The sequence below is a fragment of the Macaca fascicularis genome, chromosome 14, assembly GCF_037993035.2.
Source record: "Macaca fascicularis isolate 582-1 chromosome 14, T2T-MFA8v1.1".
Classification (NCBI taxonomy): Eukaryota; Metazoa; Chordata; class Mammalia; order Primates; family Cercopithecidae; genus Macaca; species Macaca fascicularis.
In genome coordinates this window covers 12,860,755-12,881,523 of record NC_088388.1, presented here as the reverse complement: position 1 = coordinate 12,881,523, position 20,769 = coordinate 12,860,755, and the positions used below count along the sequence as shown (strand labels likewise).

At 50.3% G+C, this 20,769-nt stretch overlaps 1 protein-coding gene across 1 annotated transcript; it reads left to right on the top strand.

Annotated features, from left to right (window-relative positions):
• Nucleotides 1–10,475: 10,475 nt before the first annotated feature.
• LOC135966998 (pepsin A) lies at nucleotides 10,476–20,262 on the top strand. Its single transcript, XM_065528109.2, has 9 exons — nucleotides 10,476–10,531; nucleotides 11,013–11,175; nucleotides 13,441–13,558; nucleotides 14,426–14,544; nucleotides 15,221–15,420; nucleotides 17,352–17,468; nucleotides 18,492–18,636; nucleotides 18,738–18,836; nucleotides 19,959–20,262. Exons 1-9 carry the CDS (start codon nucleotides 10,476–10,478, stop codon nucleotides 20,106–20,108), a joined length of 1,167 nt encoding a protein of 388 aa, XP_065384181.2. The 3' UTR covers nucleotides 20,109–20,262.
• Nucleotides 20,263–20,769: the final 507 nt, after the last annotated feature.

Sequence of the window (20,769 nt, the reverse complement as noted above, 5' to 3'; positions counted from 1 at the left end):
AAAAAGAAAAAAATAGCACTGAAGCTCTTAGTTGAGGGAGTCAACTTCTTACTTCTGCCAAAACCAGTAAGAGATTATGACAAGGCTGGGAGCAGTGGCTCATACCTGAAATCCCAGCACTTTGGGAGGCTGAGACAGACAGGTCACAAGTTTGAGACCAGCCTGGCCAACATGGTGAAATCCCGTCTCTACTCAAAATGCAAAAATTAGATGGGCGTGGTGGTGCGTGCCTGGAATCCCAGCTACTCGGGAGGCTGAGGCAGGAGAATCGCTTGAACCGGGAAGGTGGAGGTTGCAGTGAGCTGAGATCGCACCATTGCACTCTAGCCTGGGCAACGGAGTGAGACTGCAGCTCAAAAAAAAAGAGACAAAGATCATGAGGAAAAGAAAGCAATCAGGAGAGACAGGAGAGGTGGACACTAATGGCGATGTCCCTAAGTAGATAGGACAGGGCAGTGTTGTCTGCAAGACATGGACAGGAGAAGTGGAAGAAGCTGACACCCCACAATTTTCCAGGACGCCCTGTGATTCGCTGGTGACCAAGACTCACTGTCAATCTCCCGCAAGGTCCCAGGCACAAGACCCTGAACACATCTGTTTCCCCGTCTGTAACAAACAGAATGGTGTTCCACTTCCCTGAGCAGAGGCTGTGAGACAGAGAATTAAGCACGCTCAGTAGCATATATTCCCTAGAAAGGCAAAGAGGAAATGGAGCAGTTTCTCAGACTGAGCTTGGTAGCAAAACGTACAATGGAAAACATAGTTTCAAAATAAGTACAGAACACACTACATTCCAGGCCCTTCCCCAGGGCTCACCAGCTACAGTTCCCAATCAAAGGCTCTGATAAGTCCTGCTGCAAAGTGATCTGTTTCATTTTAACTCAGCTCAGCTTGATCTCAGACTCTCTCTTGCTAGGAAGTCTATTACAGCCCTGGGCCTCTCAGCATGCACACTGGGAAAATTTCCATAGCTCCTGCTTCTGGTAACAGCCAACCCAGGCTGTCTGCTGAAGGCAGGGCCAGAGGCTGGAGCTGGGCTGTAGGAGGGCCAGGGATGATCTCCAACGCCCAGTCTCCCCGGGGTCACTCTCACCCTCCCAAGCCCACTTTCCATAGCTGAGTCAACTTTATGAAACATACATTTCGTCTCATCCCTTCCTTGCTTAAAACTCTTAATGCCTTCTTGCCACTGCCTTTGGAACAAAACAGCAAATCTTTGGCATAGTTCCAGGTCCTGTGTGCTCCTTTCCCTCAAAACCTTCCCTGCCTCACTCTGATCACACTGCCCTGAGCTCCCTCCACCCTGGCTCCCATGGCCACGATAACCCAAGTGCTTTCCCACCTCCAGACTTTGCACATGCTGGTTCCTTTGCCTGGGTTGCCTTTCCCTCTTTCTTGCCTTGCTAACACCTAGCATCTGCAGACATGGCTTAAATGTCACTTCCCAACCAGGTGTGGTGGCTCACACATATAATCCCAGCACTCTGGGAGGCCGAGGTGGGCAGATGAACTGAGGTCAGGAATTGGAGACCAGCCTGGCCAACATGGTGAAATCCCATCTCTACTAAAAATACAAAAAATTAGCTTGGCGTGGTGGCGGGCACCTGTAATCCCAGCTACTCGGGAGGCTGAGGCAGGAGAATCGCTTGAACCCAGGAGGCAGACGTTGCAGTGAGCTGAGATCATGCCATTGTATTCCAGCCTGGGCAAAAAGAGTGAAACTCCACCTCAAAAAAAAAAAGTCACTTCCCTGTAAAAGTGATCAGCCCTCCCTGACCACTCTCCCATAGAGCCTGGGCCCACCTTATCCCTCATGGTACTTGGCACGACTTGTAACGACACATTTAAGTGTTTCAGATTCACAAGGGCAGGGATGGTTATCGTATTTAGGGTTGAAGCCTGAGCAGAAAGAACAGGGCTTGGCACATAGTAGGTGGTCCCTAAATTGTTGCTGAATGAGTGATTAGCGATGATGTTTTAAAAGGAAACAACTCAGATAGGATGAGAGTATGAGATGTGGAGAGGGTTTGACAAAGGCCAGGTGAATGACAACAGGGGGGTCAGCTCGCACCCCCACCAACATTCCATCCTCCTCACATTTTGTCATGGGATAAGCAGGTGGATTTCTCAAGTTTCTGGGAAGGAATTTCACCCTGTCCTGGCTCCTTTGCTGGATTTGTTTTTCTGACATTTCCCACGTAGCTACTTTGAAGCTAGGCAGTGTGCTAGGCTCCAGGGATACGGGTAGGCCTTCCTGGATGCTATCCGTTCTCCTGCGCCTGGCCCCATCCTTCCTTCCTCCCCCATCTCAACCCCAGCAGCTGCAGCTCAGCCTCTCTCTCCCAGCACCTCTTTCATTCCCACCCTGGGATTCCCGAACCCAGCCAGCATCTAAAGAGCTTCCTCATTAGACAGATCATTTGACCGGAAAGCCCTGTGCCAACATATCCGAAGGGATCCTCCCTATGTTGCTGCACGAGAGACGATGAATTCACAAGCCTTTGCTGCAGTCTCAGGTCTCTGCTTCATGCATCTTCCTCTAAGGCCTTGGGGGTCTAAGCACAGCTCCTTCTGTTCTTTTCATTCACACTCGTCCAGGAGTGTTATTTTAATCTCACAGGTCTCCTGCCCCATCCATCCTCACCTGTCCCAAATGATCACTCCACACATTGCTGGTGGAAGTGTAAATTGGCACCACCCTAAGGAGCATGATGTGGCTGTTTCTGTCAAAACTTGAAGGGGTGGCCTGCCCCTCCACACCTGTGGGTGTTTCTCATTAGGTGGAACGAGAGACTTGAGAAAAGAAATGAGACACAGAGACAAAGTATAGAGAAAGAAAAAGTGGGCCCAGGGAACCGGCGCTCAGCTTACAGAGGACCCACGCCAGCACCAGTCTCTGAGTTCCCTTAATATTTACTGATAATTATCTTTACCATCTTAAAGATAAGGGAGTGGCTGGACAATAGGATCATGGTAGGGAGGAAATCAGCAGTAAGACATATGAACAAAAATCTCTGTGACATGAATAAGTTTAAAGGAAAATGCTGTGCCTTGAGATGCATATGCAAACATCTCCATAAACCTTTGAGCAGCATTGTTTCAGCCTATCACATGGGGAGAAACCTTGGACAATACCTAGCTTTCCTAGGCAGAGGTCCCTGCGACCTTTGGCCTTGTACGTGTCCCTGGGTAGTTGAAATTAAGGGAATAGTGATGACTTTTAACCAGCAAGCTGCCTTCTGGCACTTGTTTAACAAAGACACATCCTGCACAGCCCAAAATCCATTAAACCTTGAGTCACCACAGCACATGTCTCTTGCAAGGACAAGGTTGGGGGTAGGGTCACAGATTAACAGCATCTCAAATACAGAACAAAATGGAGTCTCTTATATCTACTTCTTTCTATATAGACACAGTAACAGGCTGATCTCTTTCTTTTCCCCACAAAAACTAAAAATGCATATGCTGGCCGGGCTCAGTGGCTCATGCCTGTAATCCCAACACTTTGGGAGGCTGAGGCAGGTGAATCACCTGAGATGAGGAGTTTGAGACCAGCCAGGTCAACATGGTGAAACCTCATCTGTACTAAAAATACAAAATTAGTCGGGTGTGGTGACACATGTCTGTAATTCCCAGCTACTTGGGAGGCTGAGACAGGAGAATCTCCTGAACCTGGGAGGCAGAGGTTACAGTGAGCCGAGATGGCGCCATTGCACTTCAGCCTGGGCAACGGAGCGAGATTCTGTCTCCAAGAAAAGCAAAAGAATGATCAATGTTCAAGACGATAAATATGCTAATTACTCTGATCTGATCACTAAACATTATATGTACGGAAACACCCCTACGTACCCATAAATATGGACAATTATTACATTTGAATTAAAAAGAAAGGAGCCAGGCACAGTAGCCCACGGTGTAACCCCAGAACTTGGGAAGGCCAAGGTGGGAGGACGGCTTGAGCCCAAGAGTTCAAGACCAGCCTGAGCAACACAGCAAGACTTCATTTCCATTGTTTTTAATAAATAAATAAGAGGAAAAGAACGAAGATGTATATTACACGAGAATATTCATAGGGCACTGTTCCTAAGAACCCCACACTGGAAGCTACCCAAATGCCTAGGAACTGAAAAAGAGATAAGTAAAGGGTATATTGATGCAGTGGAATAATACATAGCAATGAACAGGACTGAGTAACAACTCCACACGACACCAGTCGCGGATGCCTCAACTAAACATGATTTTGAGCAAAGAAGCTCAATGCAAATAAAGTGCTTGTTATGTGGTACTGCTTATCAAAAGTACAAAAACAGGTGAAATGTATCTTTGCTGTTTGGATATTAGAGTAGTGATACGCTTGGTTTGGCACTGGGGTAGTGACTGGGAAGAGCCTGGGGTGCGGTTCGGGGGTACCTGACATGCTCTTTTGCTGGGTCTGGGTTGTGGTTACATGCGTGTGCTTGGTTTGTGAAAATTCATCAAGCTATTTCTTACGATATGCACCTTTCTGTGTGCATACAATATTTCAAGAAAGGTTTAAAAATGATAACGTAGATTTCTAAAAAATTACTTGCAAAATACAGGACCATGGTATTTCTTTTGAAAGCAGGTTCAGGGTACAGATAAAGTAGCACAGCAGATGTGAGCTGAGCTCATCAAAACGGGTTGGTTGCAAAGCAACATGTGCCATATCTTGTGGTGCTATATTTGCAAGTAAACCAATATATTAATTTACTATGCTAACGGTGCTTAGCGCTGGGTAGCGGGGTTATAAGTCATTTCACAATTTTTCTTTACCTATGAATAATCTAAAATGATCATGTATTACTTCTATAGTTGAGCCAAAAATGTTATCATAAATTTAACTTTAAAAACCTGCTTGCATCTTTGGAGAAACAGCCCAGCTCTGGGACTGGGGAGTGGAAAACACATTGTTCTCTTTGTTGTTGGAAGATCGTGTCCCTGGGGTGAGACCTTGATTGAAAGCTGCTAGGGGACCAGCTGCCACAATGCTTATCAGACCAGCTCGATAACACTTATCCTGCTTAAGTGCTCTGTCTCAGTCTTGCCATAATTGGGTTCCTTAGATCTCATTGCATTGCTTGATTTGATTCGTTCATGGAACATTTCTGAACACCTGGGCCCTTGGCAGGGGCTACCCTGCATTACAGACACTGCAACCAGTACCCCTGAAAGCCAGGCACTACCATACTGAGGACCAGGCAGGGCTAATGGCAAAATAAACGTTGTTATCTAATCTTTCTGCTGGGCCAGTCTGGTACAATGAGATGATGTGGCTTCCTTGCTGGCAGCCACAGATCAGCCCTGGCTGACAATGAGATCTCATGGGAGCATGTGATGGCAGAATCAGGATTCCCTTTTCCATCCCAAGGGTTCCTCTGGTAACAGGGGCTGAGTGGAATGGCTTCTCCAAGTGCTCCTGGGATGGAGGCTGCAGCCATCATGGAATGTACATGTCACACACTAACCCATGAACAGAAACCGGGTGGATGTACATGGTCACACAGTCTGGTCAGGGACCTGAGTCCCCTGAGACCCAGGTTCAGCTCCCACCTGTGTCATTACTTGGTTATGTGAACCTGCACTGATCACTTAACCCCTCTGAGCTATGTCAGTTGGGAAAAACTGGGGGTAATCGTATAATAATTATTTTTAAAATAATTCAAAGCATTCAGAAAAGCACAAAGAGCCACAGAAATATAAGCACTGCTGTGTTGAGGGAGGTTTGCAGATGACCTGACCAACAATGTCACCTTTCCCCTTTTCAGATCACTCACATTGCCTGAGCAGAAAACCACCTAGCAGAGCACTGAAAAGGTCTCAAAACACAGAAGAGCAAGAGGCAGCCAGGTGGATCTTTCTGGAGATTTCAACGAGGTGTCCAGTCCTGTTTTCTATTGCTGAAGACACTGATGACAATTTAACACACATTTCATGACTTACAACAACTCACATTGACTATCTCACAGTTTCTGTGGCTCAGGAATCCAGGCTCCATTCAACTGAGGCCTCTGTCAGTCAGGGATGTCAGCCTGGTCTGTGGTCTCATCTGAGGCTCGACTGGAGAAGGATCTGCTTCCATGCTCACATGGTTGCTGGAAGGATTCAGTTACTTACAGATTGTCACACTGAAGGCCTCAGTTCCTTGCTGGCTGTTGGCTGGAGGCCACCCTTGGATCCTTCCCCTTGGGCCTCTTTATAGGGCAGCTTTCTTTCTCAGAGCCAGCAAGGGGAAGAGTCTATACAGAGAGTGTGCTAGCAAGACACAAGCTACGAGCCTGTATAATGTAATTGCAGAAGCAACATCCCATCTACTTTGCTGTATCCTGTTGGTTAGAAGCAAGTCCTGCCTACACAAAAGGGGAGGGGATTACACAGGGATGTGAACACCAGCAGCATGAATAATTGAGGGCCATCCTAGAGTCTCTCTGCCATACCCCTGAATTGGTGTCAGCAAGCATACCAGCATCCCTCAGGGTGCTAAAATCTCCAATATGGAGAAACATTAACATCTTCACCAATCCGAGAGCTTCCCCTCAATGCGATCCAAATATCCATCCAGGTGGAAAGAAAGAGCCCCTTCCACACCAGCTTTCCCTTGAACTGATCACAAACGCACCAAAGGCACGGCCTATTCCTACCATGCTCAGGGATGTACCCCCAGCAGCTAGAGCATCCCTGCACGGTACACAGCGAGTGCACAATCAGGCATTCGAATGAATGTGTTAAGGTGCTTGCAGGTTTCTGCCTGGGGAATCTTCCTTCTACTTCCCAAATATACTTCTCCTCTGCTCAAAATTCCCATGTGGGCCCAAGACAAGCTGTGCCCCCAAAACCAGCACCCATCCTTGGGCTCCAAACTCCCTCCCTTCCATCTGGTGGCAGCCTTGAGTGAAGGGATTCCATCTGGTGCCCCCAAAACTTAGGCAGGCATCGTCAGGACCATCAAGTTCTTCATATGAGTGCCAGGATCAACCCATACTTAAGGTGATGGATACTCCAAATACCCTGACTTGATCATTACTCTTTCTATGCATGTAACACAATATCACAGGTACCCAAAAAATATGTAAAATATTATGTTTCCATAAAGAGAGAGAGGGCCAGGTGTACTGTGGTTCACTGTAATCCCAGCACTTTGAGAGGCTGAGGCAGGTGGATCACTTGACCCAAGCAGATGGAAACCAGCCTGGGTCACATAGTGAAGCCCTGTCTCTACAGAAAATACAAAAGTTAGCTGGGTGTCGTGGCTCATGCCCTTAGTCCCAGCTACTTGGAGCCTGAGGCCAGAGGACTGATTAAGCGTGGGAGGTTGAGGCTGCAGTAAGCCATGACCATGCCACTACATTCCACCCTGAGTGACAGAATAAGACCCTGTCTCAAAAAAAAAAAAAAAAAAAAAAAAAAGAGAGAGAGAGAGAGAGGCTTGAGAGGGAGGAAAGAGAGAGGAAGAGAAGCAGGCACCTGAAGACGTGAACGTGGGAAATACAAGGGCTAGTCATACTGGAGAGAGATTGACAGTTAAAAAAACAAACAAACGGCCGGGCGCGGTGGCTCAAGCCTGTAATCCCAGCACTTTCGGAGGCCGAGACGGGGGGATCACGAGGTCAGGAGATCGAGACCATCCTGGCGAACATGGCGAAACCCCGTCTCTACTAAAAAAAAATACAAAAAACTAGCCGGGCGAGGTGGCGGGCGCCTGTAGTCCCAGCTACTCGGGAGGCTGAGGCAGGAGAATGGCGTGAACCTGGGAGGCAGAGCTTGCAGTGAGCTGAGATCCGGCCACTGCACTCTTGCCTGGGCGACAGAGCAAGACTCCGTCTCAATTAAAAAACAAACAAACAAACAAACAAACAAAAGAAAAAATAATGAGCCCAGGATTCACATTTGGGGCACAAACATGTCAACTAACAGGGAAGTCTGAAATGTCCACGTGTTTCCTACTAACCACCACTGTCCCTGAACTTATCCACACTGCCCACTTCTGAATACTTACCTGGAGGCACTAGGGGTAACTTGGAGATTTTATAGAACCTGTAGCTCTCATGGCTGGACAGTCTGAGGATTCCCCAGGGGATGTGATTTCAGAACAAGACCCTGAGACAGGGCTTCCTATCTACCTGGGGACCACCCCACTCCCCTGTCCTCCTCCCCAGTAATTTATGCATCAGAGTTCTCACTCTACTTTGTCCACTGAATAAAAGCTCACAAAGTGGAGGATCCATTACGTTGGTAAGCATCCTCTTTTTTGTTGTTGGTGGTGTTGTTTGTTTGTTTGTTTGTTTGTTTGAGACGGAGTCTAGCTCTGTCGCCCAGGCTGGAGTGCAGTGGCAGGATCTCCGCTCACTGCACTGTCCGGAATTAGTTCCTTCCGGTGGGTTCTTGCTCTCGCTGAATTCAAGAATAAAACCTCGGACCCTCATGGTGAGTGTTACAGTTCTTAAATATGGTGAGCCCAGAGTTTGTTCCTTCACATGTTCAGATGTGTCCGGAGTTTCTTCCTTCCGGTGGGTTGGTGGTATCGCTGGCTTCAGCAGTGAAGCTGCAGACCTTCTCGGTGAGTGTAACAGCTCTTAAAGGTGGCGTCCAGAGTTGTTCCTTCCTCCCGGTGGGTTCCTGATCTCACTGGCTTCAGGAGTGAAGCCGTAGACCTTTGCAGTGAGTGTTACAGCTCATGAAGGTAGTGCAGACACAGAGAGTGAGCAGCAGCAAGATTTATTGCAAAGAGCGAAACAGCAAAGCCTCCACAGCCTGGAAGGGGACCCGAGCGGGTTGCCGCTGCTGGCTCCGGTGGTCTGCTTTTATTCCCTTACTTGGCCCCACTCACATCCTACTGATTGGTCCATTTTACAGAGATCGGATTGGTGCATTTACAATCCATTAGCTAGATACAAAAGTTCTCCAACTCCCCACCCCATTAGCTAGACACACAGTGCTGACTGGAGCATTTACAAACCTTTAGCTAGCAACAGAGTGCTGATTGGTGCATTCACAATCCTTTAGCTAGACACAAAAGTTCTCCAAGTTCCCACCCGACTCAGAAGCCCAGCCGGCTTCACCTCTCACAACCTCTGTCTGCTGGGTTCAAGCGATTCTCCTGCCTCAGCCTCTCGAGTAGCTGGCATTACAGGCACCCACCACCATGCCCAGCTAACTTTTCTACTTTTAGTAGAGATGGGGTTTAGCTATGTTGGCCAGGCAGGTTTTGAACTCCTGACCTCTGGTGATTCACCTGCCTCAGCCTCCCAAAATACTGGCATTATAAGCGTGAGCCACGGCACCCAGCTAAGCATCCTCTTTCTAAGTCACTCACCCACGAGTATGAATTCTTTGCCCAGATTGCTTTGCTCCATTGTAGCTGATTTCAGCCCAGTTGTAAGCCTGGAGCACCTGGAGAAATCACACCCAGGTGGGATCCCAAAGGTGGAGAGGGTGGGAAGGGAGCAAAAGAAAGAGAAGAGGTGCAGAAAGAGAGGGACACAGATTCCAAAGAAATACCTGGCCGGTCGGTCTCAAGTTTGCCTCCTCCAGGAAGGGAAGGCAGCATTCTGGCGGTGCTCTCTCCCTCCTCCCCCATGTACTGCGCACATCTCCTTCCCAGACTCAGCCCAGTTGCCACCAAAAGCAAGCTAGAAGTCCCATAGGCTACTCACATGCCCAACAACCCCACACAATGACACTAAACTGGGGAATTGTGACCTGAGTCCCAAATGACCGACCCCCCAGTGTGCTGTGACTAAGCAGTGACCACAAGCAGTACCACCTATCACTGAGTCGGGGAGCTGCTCTCTAAGAACCCCAGCGGCGTGCCCCACGGGGACAAATCAGGCCACCTGGGGCTCCTTCCCATCTGTCTGTCCAATGCTGTGCTAAACACACTTGTAACCAACTTTGTGGAAATGCTCAGCTTGTAAAATGTTAACGTGGGCCCTTGTCAATGCTAAAGAAATAAGCCTGTGACTGGGCGACAGAACAAAACTCCATCAGAAGAAAGAAAAAGAAAGAGAGAGAGAGAGACAGAGAGGGAGGGAGGGAGGGAGGAAGAAAGGAAGAAAGAAAAGAAGGGAGGGAAGGAGGGACAGAGGAGGGAAGGAAGGAAGGAAGGAAGGGGAAGGGGAAGGGGAAGGGGAAGCAAAAGAAAAGAAAAACTAAGCCTTCAGGCCATTGCTTCTCTCTCCCTCTGCGGGTCAACCCCCATGGCAACCTCCCACCCCCGCCCCTGTCCGCAATGGCGCAAGGTTACAATGGAAAGTGCCTCCACTGGAACAGTCTCAGAACTGTTCTCGGGGCAGCGACAATCTTATCAGGAGCTTTTCTGTTTGGGATCAGGGGAACGGGTGACTTTCCAAGAGGCCGATAAGGCACGACCCAAGTTGCATATAAGGGGCAGCTCATGCTGCTGCTCTGCACCTTCCTCCCGTCTTGCTTCTCCCTGGAGTTGGGACCCGGGAAGAACCATGAAGTGGCTGCTGCTGCTGGGTCTGGTGGCACTCTCTGAGTGCATCATCTACAAGTGAGTCCCAGTGGCATGGGTGTGAAGACGCCTGCCTCTCACATCGCCCTTCTTTACTCCTGTGTCTTCCTTCTTCCCTTTTTTCTCTCTCTGTCTTTGGCTGTCTCCATCCCCCTTTTCTGCTTCTCTCTCCAACCTTTGGGAGGCAGCTCTGCAGACCTGGTTAAAACTCGGGCCCAGCCCGAGTCTGGTTCCCAGCTCCATCCCTAGTCAACTTAACTTCTTTGCATTATTGCACAGACGTGGGAGCATCTCCCTTCCTTCCATCTTCCTCTCTTAGACCAGCTGGTTAAGAGTCCAGCCTGGGTTTGGTTCCAGCTCCACCACTAGGCAGCTGAACTTCTTTGCATTATTGCACAGAAGTGGGAGCGTCTCCCTTCCTTCTTCCTCTCTTAGACCAGCTTCCCTTCCCTTCTGGGGCTGCCACAGAACCCGGTGAGCAGAATCCTTGCCTAATTCCTCTTCCTCCTCCAAACCACAGGGTCCCCCTCGTCAGAAAGAAGTCCTTGAGGCGCAACCTGTCCGAGCATGGCCTGCTGAAGGACTTCCTGAAGAAGCACAACCGCAACCCAGCCAGCAAGTACTTCCCCCAGGCAGAGGCGCCCACCCTGATAGACGAACAGCCCCTGGAGAACTACCTGGATGTGAGTGTGTGGGCAAGCGGCGGGGCCGGCTCTGAGGACTTGGCCGGCAGGAAAGAGTGTTTCCCTGGGGTCTTGGAGGATGGGCCGGGGCTCTGAGGCTCCAGGCAGTGACCCAGGGTCTGCCCCTAGGTGTCAGTGGCCCCGGGCAGGCAGGAAAGTTCACAGAGCTGTTGCTTCTTGTTCATTCATTCATTCCTTCACTTGTTCATGCAATGTTCATTTCTTCTGAGCGCCTCGTTAAATATCAGGGCCTCTGTGGGGCTCAGGAGGAAACAGCAGTGAGCAAAGTCATAGCCAAGGAGAGAAAGACAGTAATCAAGGAGTCTTGCAAAGCAATGAAAAGAACAGGCAGCAGGAGGACCACAGAGTGAAGGTGTCACACTACGAGACTCTGCCACTTGGGCAGGGAGCCTCCGCGGAGCCATGCAGGAAGAGCGGGAATATCCAATAGAAGACAGAACTCCGCACAGCCTGATCACTTGTGCCGAACCGTGTGCAGGCGGGAGCACAGGGCATTTGAAGGAGAGCCCAGAGGGAGGGAAGAAGGGTGCTGCAGACTGCGGCCCGAGGAGCCGAGGGGTGGACGGAGAGAGGCTCCATCCTAACTGCCACTGATTTATCTCAAACAGGGGGTGACAAAATCAGATCCGAGTTTCAGAAAGATCACTCTGACTTTATTATTTCAGAGCCGACAGCAAACACCCTGCCTTCCCACAGATATCGTATGTCCCCTCTGTGCCTGGCACAGGGCAGAGGGCACAGAGCAGTGATGCCTGTGGTTCAGAGATTGGCCTCCGCCATCCAGCAGACCTAGTGCAAATGTGGGTTCTAGCGCCTCTAAGTCACAGGACCTTGGCCAAGACATTTAAATCCTCTGAGCCCGTTTCTTGGTCTGGAAAACAAAAACACTAATATCTACCAACAGAGGTTGTTGCCAGGAATTCACGCAATCATGTTTTCTGGAGTGCTTAGCATGGGGTCTGGCAGGCCCTTGGTAAGAGGCTTAGTTAGTGCATTTATTTAGTTAACAAATATTTGGCAAATATTGGCACCTCTCTATGTGCCAGAGGCTATGCAAGTGGCCAAAACAATGGTGAATAATCAAAGTTCCTGGAGCTTATATTCTACAGGGGATGACAGATAAGCAAGCGTGGAAGATAATTTCAGGTACTGATGAGGGCCAAGACAAATTAATTAATTGGACTATGGGGAAAAAGAAGATCGAAAGGGAGCAAATTTAGATAAAGTGGTCACAGAAGGACTGTTGGTAGAGGGGACATTTGACTACACCCGAATGATTGATTTTTGAAAAAAAAGATCAGCCAAAGAAAGATCTAGAATAAACATTTTCCTAGCACAAGGAATAGCCAATGCTAAGGCCCTGGGGCAGGAGTGACTAGTCATCACCAAAGAACAGCAAGCAGACCAGTGTGGCGAGAACAGAGCCGGCAAGGGGGGAAAGTGCTGCCACTCAGAATAAAAATACTGGTTGGTTGGCTGAGGTGGGTGGATCACTTGAGGTCAGGAGTTCAAGATCAGCCTGGAAACATGGTGAAACCCTGTCACTACTACAAATACAAAAATTAGCCGGGCGTGATGGCACACACCTGTCATCCCAGCTACTTGGGAGGCTGAGGCAGGAGAATCACTGGAACCCAGGAGGCAGAGGCTGCAGTGAGCCGAGATCGTGCCACTGCACTCCAGCCTGGACAACAGAGCAAGACTTGCCTCAGAAAAAAAAAAGAAGAAGAAAAATACTGGCAATGCCCTTTCTTGCAACCTGCTCACACATCTAGATGTAGAAATAAGAAAACCATCCAGGTTTCCATCTTTAGGTGGCTTGCTTAGCTTCTGAAAAACAATTTAAGGCACAAGCACTTAAGCTGTCACTTGCCCGGTGCTAGAAGATTCCACCCCCATCCTCTGAGATTCCATCCTCTGAGAACATGTGCTGTAAGGATGGGAAGACTGTGACAGACAAGACAATGGCTGAAGAGGGAACAGCAGACTGTTAGATGCTTGTGGTGCTTAGGAGAGAGCAGAAGGTAAATTGGGGGAGCAATCAGGGAAGACTTCAAGGAGGAAGGGACGCCAGGGCTGGGCTTAGAAGGATGAAGGCAGTGGCTGGGAAGAGAAAGACAAGAACTGTGAGGAGGGAAGGAAAAGGTAGAGAGGGCAACCGAGGAGGTGACCCAGAGAGAGCCCCTAGGGAGGCCCTGACAGAGACACCCCGGTCCATGAACTGTGCTGTCCCGGCCTCGGCAGGTGGAGTACTTCGGCACTATCGGCATCGGAACCCCTGCCCAGGATTTCACCGTGATCTTTGACACCGGATCCTCCAACCTGTGGGTGCCCTCAGTCTACTGCTCCAGTCTCGCATGCAGTAAGTTCCCAGCCTGCCCCACCCCACTCTCGCTCCCCAGCACCAGCTGACCCTGGGGAACCCTGGACACCCGTGGGCTTCTGACAGCTCCCACCTCAAGCCTGCTGGAGCCACTCGACAGGCATTTACTGAGCACCTACTACGTGCCAAGCACTGGGCGCAGGTGCTCCACGGGGTAAAGGGATGAGTGATACGATCCCTGCGGTCAAAGATTTTCCAGTCTGTGGGGAAGAGAGAAGCTCCCCAAAATACCCACAGCCTGGGAGAGGAAATGTAGGGGCCCAAAGCAAGACAGGGCCAACGGGCTGTAGAATAGCCCGCTAGGAAAGAGTCCAGTGTGAGGAAATGGCTCCAAAGCCTGGCCCGGACAGGCTAGAGGTGAGTGCTGAGCTCCTTTAAAAAAAAAAAAGAAAAATCATTGGTTGCTAATGAAAGAGAGCTTGTCTTTGGAAGTCATGAACAATGTGTGTTGTGGGTTCCTTCCTCTTCTAATGTTTTCACCTGAGTTTTAATTAAGATGGGGTGCCTGTGTCATCATCCACATAATGGGAGCACTGGCCGCGGGCTGGGGGGTGAAAGCGCTCGTCACTGGGTAGCCACCAGCCTGCTCAGCTCAATGTTGGCCTTGGGGAGTCCCCGGTAGGCCCTTGGGGTTGCCTGGGTACCTGCCATCAGTGAAGGGTCCCAGGAGTTCAATGAGACAGGACAGAACATGGGGTCTCTTGGGGTCCAAGGGTCTAGGGGAAAAGGTCACTGCTCACCTCCAGAGCCCTTCCTGGGGCCAGGGCACCCCATCCCAGGAAGACATCCCAGCCTGTGACCTTCACCCAGCTCTCAGAGACTGACAATCACTGTTTGCCGTTGCAGCCAACCACAACCTCTTCAACCCTCAGGATTCCTCCACCTACCAGTCCACCAGCGGGACACTCTCCATCACCTACGGCACCGGCAGCATGACAGGCATCCTCGGATACGACACTGTCCAGGTGGGCGCCTGCAGGCTGCCGCTGCATCCCGCCATCAGGCACCCCCAGAATCAGCTTATTCCAGCACGATGAGTGTCGGTGATCACAAAAGTAACCTGATTGGGGGTACGGGCTGGGGGAGAAGCAGCAGGGATGTCACAGACGTTGCTAGCTCGGGTGGCAATGAGTAAAAGGGTGGGCTGCCGGGAGCCATAAGCCAGCCTCAGCTCCACCCAAGCAGAATGTTATGGAGGGTGGAGAGAGTCAGTAAAGGCTCAATTCTAACTGGCACCTCCTCCTCTTCCTCCTTCTCCCAACCTGCAGCCCCCCCACGTCCTCAAATCTCCACAAGCCCTCTCTGCTACTTTTGGGGCATGGCAGGGGTCAAAGGCCCTGATTCGCCCGGGGTCTGCTTTGCATTTCTTCATCCGTAACACAAACACACAGTGAATCTGTTCTCCAGCAAAATCTCACACTGAGTCATAGACCGTGGCCATCTGCAGATCAGCTGCCATGGTTACCTCCAGCAGAGGAACGAGCATTCCAGGAGACAGTCCCTCTCCCCTCCTTCTGGGCTGATGCCCTAGAAGCCAAGTCCTGCATGGGATGAACCAGGGCAGCTGTGGGCCTGAGGCTGGCACCCAGAGCTCAGTGGACATGACCTGATGGTGAACATCATCTCGGTTCCCCCACCCAGGTTGGAGGCATCTCGGACACCAATCAGATCTTCGGCTTGAGCGAGACCGAACCCGGCTCCTTCCTGTATTATGCTCCCTTCGACGGCATCCTGGGGCTGGCCTACCCCAGCATTTCCTCCTCCGGGGCCACACCCGTCTTTGACAACATCTGGGACCAGGGCCTGGTTTCTCAGGACCTCTTCTCTGTCTACCTGAGCGCGTAAGTTGGGTGGAGAGGGGCCTCCTCCCACCTCCCCCTCCAGAGGTCACAGTGTTCTGGCCCAGCAGCAGCTGTTCAAGGCTGGCTGCGATGGAGAGGGTCTTGGGAAGCAAGGGATTTGGAAAGTCAATTTTTGAGGCTAGAGAAATGTGTCTTTGGAGAGTGATAGTGCCAAGTCTCTCTCTGACGGGCCATGTGCACTCCATCTCATTTACCAGCATCTTTATCCCCTTGATGTGCACAACTCAAATGTCCTCAGCCATTTGCCCCTCAGTGCCAGTTCCCTCATCCTTGGCCCCCAAAGATGCCACTGAAATGAATACACTTGGCCAGACACGGTGGTTCATGCTTGTAATCCCAACACTTTGGGAGTCTGAGACATGAGGATCACCTGAAGTCAGGAGTTCAAGACCAGCCTGGTCAACATGGCAAAACCCTGTCTCTACTAAAAAATACAAAAATTAGCCAGGCGTGGTGGCAGGCACCAGTACACCCAGCTACTCGGGAGGCTGAGGCAGGGAGAATCGCTTGAGCCTGGGAGGCGGAGGTTGCAGTGAGCCAAGATTGTGCCACTGCATTCCAGTCTGGGCAACAGAGCGAGACTCCATCTCAGAAAATAAATAAATAAATAAACAAACTGAATACACTTAAAACAGAACAAAATTCCATAACACAAAAATGAAAAGATTTGATCAAGATATATCATGGATGATGACATTTTTAAATCATGAAAGCAAGTTTCTTTTGTGATTTAATAAAACCTAGGTTCCATTTGTGACCGTGGGCTAATTCTAGGAATGAACAAAGAAATACATGAACAAACAAACAAATGAACAAAGAATAAATCAAATGTCAATTTGGGCTGAGTAGAGTGTTACGCAAGAATATCTGAGGGCATCATCCACTTTCTTAAGACACTCAACGTTCCTCTAACACTCACGAACGTCCTCGTCTTTTGAAAGGATTTGCCGTCATTCACTTGTTTCCTCGGTTCGTAACTACACATCTAGGTCCTCGCTATATAGCATTACACTGTGAGACGTTCACAGCAAAGGTGGGTGGGTTCAGTGAGGGGGTCATGTTTTATACATGGCCAGTTCTCCGATGACTGATTTCTTATTGCCATCTACATTTGTTCTGCATCTACCCTGAAACTGCAAAGATTTAGAAAATGAATATTGAAATAACAAGGACTCCTGCAATTTACAACAGGAAGGCTCTTTGTCATGTGATCCTCTTGGCCAGTTGATGTTCAAGGTGGCTCTGAAACATAATCTGCCTTTATGAGCACTTAAATATTTCACGTGGGGCCGTTGTATCTCCCCAGCTAGATCTGAGTCTCTCAATCTGGGCATTATTAACATTTCAGACCAGCATAAGTCCTTGCCAGGGACTGTCCCATGCATTGTAGGACATTTGGCAGCATCCCCAGCCTCTAAACATTAGATGCCAGTAGCATCCACTACCCCCACCCAATCAATCCAAAATGTCTCCAGACATTCCCCTGGGGGCAAAACTGCTCCCAGCTAAGAACAAGAGATCTCCACCATCAAGTCCTTAAGAGCCGACACTGTCACCCATTCACATCCCTGGGGTCGCCATGGCAACTAGAGTGAGTACCACAGTGGAAACCACACATCAACCTAAAAGACCCGTGTTCTTCCAAACGTAGTTCCACCACTCCCCCGCTGTGTGACCTTGGGCAGGTGACCTCACCTCCCTCAGGCTCAGTGTCCTCATGGGAAGTGGAAATAACAGTGACAGTGTCCACTGCGTGGGCCCTGGCCTAAGAGGACAAGAAACCACATTTGTCACACCCCAGGACAGCCTGCCAAGTGCCCAATCAAGGGTAGCTCCGAGGAGCCAACAGCAGATGTTCACACAAATGAACGAACAGAGAAATTCATGTCTTCTTCCCTCACTTTCCACAGCGATGACCAGAGTGGCAGCGTGGTGATATTTGGTGGCATTGACTCTTCTTACTACACTGGAAGTCTGAACTGGGTTCCTGTTTCTGTCGAGGGTTACTGGCAGATCTCCGTGGACAGGTGGGACTGCCACAGACAGGCAGCATCCAGGCCTGGGCCCCACATCCCATTTCCTTATGGATTCATAGCTAACCAGCTTTCCAGAATCCCCCCAGGGAGAGCTGACACAGGGGAACACACTCCAGGGGGAAGGCGGAAGTTGGCCCAGCCAGAGAAACCCTAGAAAGACACGTCCCGGGCGGAGGAGGGAAGAGCTGTCTGGGAAGCCGAGACTCTGCAAGGGTCAGATAGCCAATGTCCTAATAGTCACGGAGGCAGAACAATCCACCGGCATCCCTGGGGAAAGCTGGGCAACCACCTGTCCACACATCTCAATTTAACGGGCCTGGGAACCAGCAATGCTCCTCCCACTCGAAGAAATGTGTCACTTTCAGTCTAGAAGTAGGGCAAAATGGCTAAGAAATTGTGTGAAGTCATTTCTCAAGAGTGAACAATTCTCCAGGACAAGGACTTTCGGTACTAAAACCGGGACCATCCCAGGCAAACCAGGACACATTGATCACCTCATGTCTGCCCAGCCATGCTAGCATTTCACCAGTTCCTCCAACTCCTGCCCCAGCCCTCTGGTCTCTGTCCCTCCCCGCATACCGTCCCCTGTTGATGTCCTCCTTCTCTCTTCACCTGCCTGGAATCCCTGGGTGTCTGCTCCCCTGGCTGCTTCCCTCCACCGCCTCTCACTCTGGACGCTGTTTTGTTCCCTGCCGCACGCCTGGCTTATCATCCTGCCCTTCTGCCACCATAACTTATCTTGCCAGCCAGGCCGGGAGCTCCCTGCAGCCTGGAACTGTGAGGCTGTCTGGTTTAGCTTTGCGTTTCCCATGCCTGGCAGAGAGTGGGCACTTGCAAAATATTTGTTGCATAAATGAATGCAGGATGAATGAATGTGTAAACGAGAGGAACAGAAATTTCACTCACTGGCCAATGGATGGGTGGGGAAGAAATGTCTGGGGTCACCTCCTGGTTCATCCTTGGAGAGATGTACCCCTGAGGGCTCAGGAACCTTCACTTGCTTCTTGCCCTCAGCATCACCATGAACGGAGAGGCCATCGCCTGCGCTGAGGGCTGCCAGGCCATTGTTGACACCGGCACCTCTCTGCTGACCGGCCCAACCAGCCCCATTGCCAACATCCAGAGCGACATCGGAGCCAGCGAGAACTCAGACGGCGAGGTGAGTCCAGCCCCGACGGCTCTGTTCTACACTCAAATAGTGGGTGTGCCAGGCACACGGGACCAAAACCCTTGTAACTTTTCTCACCTCACTCTTTCCAGATGGTGGTCAGCTGCTCAGCCATCAGCAGCCTGCCCGACATCGTCTTCACCATCAATGGAATCCAGTACCCTTTGCCACCCAGTGCCTACATCCTGCAGGTGAGGGGGCTCTGGACCATCCACTAGAGGGGCTCACACAGAATGTGGCCACAGAGTCCCCTCTGCAGAGGGAAAGTGCGCTTCCACGAGCTGAAGCCGAGAGGCAGAGGCAGACGAACATCTGCCCCAGACAGCTCCGGAGAGAAGGAACAGATTGAAAACAAACGCAGGAATAAGAACTCGGATACAGCCCCCTAAGGGAACAAGTGAAGCAAAGGTTAATGGAGGGAAAAGAGGATTCTATTTGGATCCCTGGGTCCAAGTCCTGGGTCTGAATTACCAGCCCATTGATTCTCAGCAAGCCACAGCTCATCTCAGCCTCAGTTTTCTCCTCCAAAATGTAGACATGGCAGCTTTCCCCACCCTCAGAGTGCGGTTAGGTTAACCAAGTGAGACTGATCACATCCAAGTGAGACTGAGCTACCAAGGGTTGGGTAAAGGGAAATCCTCATTTCCACAGGCTGGGGCTTCCGACACTCCTACCATCTCTACCAAGTAGCAAATCTTTAGCTGTACGAGCCACAGGAAAACTCTCCCTTCTATTATTATAACGTCAGGTGGGAAACTGATTTTGCCAGTGGACTGATGTTACTCAACAAGAAGCACTGATGCCTGGGCTCCCCCAGTGATTCTGATTACATTAGGAGAGGGCAAGGCCTGAGCAATGGGATGGAGCTGCGGGAGTTCAAAGCTCCCCAGGTGACGTGCAGACAAGGTCACAGCCCAGTGACTTAGTGAGGCAAGAGGCTAACAGCTTCTCCGGTTTGCCCCTGGTCGGGATCAGAATAATCATGAGAAAAGGCTGTGTGGGCTGAGTTTTCACACTCCTTCCTACCAGCTGAATTCTCCCCAAGGCCTTAGCTCTGATGCTGATGTCAGGGTTCCTGTGCCTGCCAGAAACACCAGATAACGTCCAGTAATGCGTAGAAACCAATTGTGCTGTGGACAGCTTCTACAGGCCGACTCCAGGCCAAGAACAGCCGAGTCCCTGGACACTGAGCCAGGAAGCTCCTCCTTGCACGTGCCTTGCAGCTGGACCAGGGCGCCCTGGATGTTTATCACCCAGTGCCTGTCACTGCTGAATCGGCGTCTCAACTCCACTTTTATTCTCCTTTTCTCCAGAGCCAGGGCAGCTGCACCAGCGGCTTCCAGGGCATGGACGTCCCCACCGAATCTGGAGAGCTTTGGATCCTGGGTGATGTCTTCATCCGCCAGTACTTCACTGTCTTCGACAGGGCAAACAACCAGGTCGGCCTGGCTCCCGTGGCTTAAGCCCAGGTCTTTCCAGCCACCTCCCAGGAAGATCTGACCTCCGTCCTCTGCCCACTTTAGATGTATCTAATTCTCCTGACTGTCCTTCCCAGGGGAGTGTGGAGGTCTTGGTCCTGTTCCCTGTCTTACCAATAATGTAGAATAAGAACATAACCTGCTGAAACAGGTTTTGTGGAGCTGCTTCTCTTTGCTGGTCTTTTTCCTTCACATCACTGGGGTTAGAACGCCAGGGCAGGGACCAAAATGACCACATCCACTTGGATGGCACCCAACAGAGTGACACCAGCAGCGGACACTTCATGGTAGAGCCAGGAAGACAGAGGCCTGCAGGGGGCTGTGCTGGAAGCATCATAAAAAGACCTGGGGGCCAAAAATGCTGGGCTCATCGTCTTCTCATAGAAGGGACAGTGACAGCTGAGATTGTGCCATTGTACTCCAGCCTGGGCAACACAGAGAGACTCTGTCTCAAAAAAAAAAAAAAAAGAAAGAAAGAGAGAAAAAAAAAGAAAAAATAGCACTGAAGCTCTTAGTTGAGGGAGTCAACTTCTTACTTCTCCCAAAACCAATAAGAGATCATGACAAGGCTGGGAGCAGTGGCTCACACCTGTAATCCCAGCACTTTGGGAGGCTGAGACAGACAGGTCACAAGTTTGAGACCAGC

Excerpts from the sequence above, each read along its gene's own strand:
- LOC135966998 (XM_065528109.2), top strand. The coding sequence starts at position 10,476 with ATGAAGTGGCTGCTGCTGCTGGGTCTGGTGGCACTCTCTGAGTGCATC. Across the intron at positions 18,637-18,737 it reads GCGAGAACTCAGACGGCGAG|ATGGTGGTCAGCTGCTCAGC; the intron begins GTGAGTCCAGCC and ends CACTCTTTCCAG. Across the intron at positions 18,837-19,958 it reads CCAGTGCCTACATCCTGCAG|AGCCAGGGCAGCTGCACCAG; the intron begins GTGAGGGGGCTC and ends CCTTTTCTCCAG.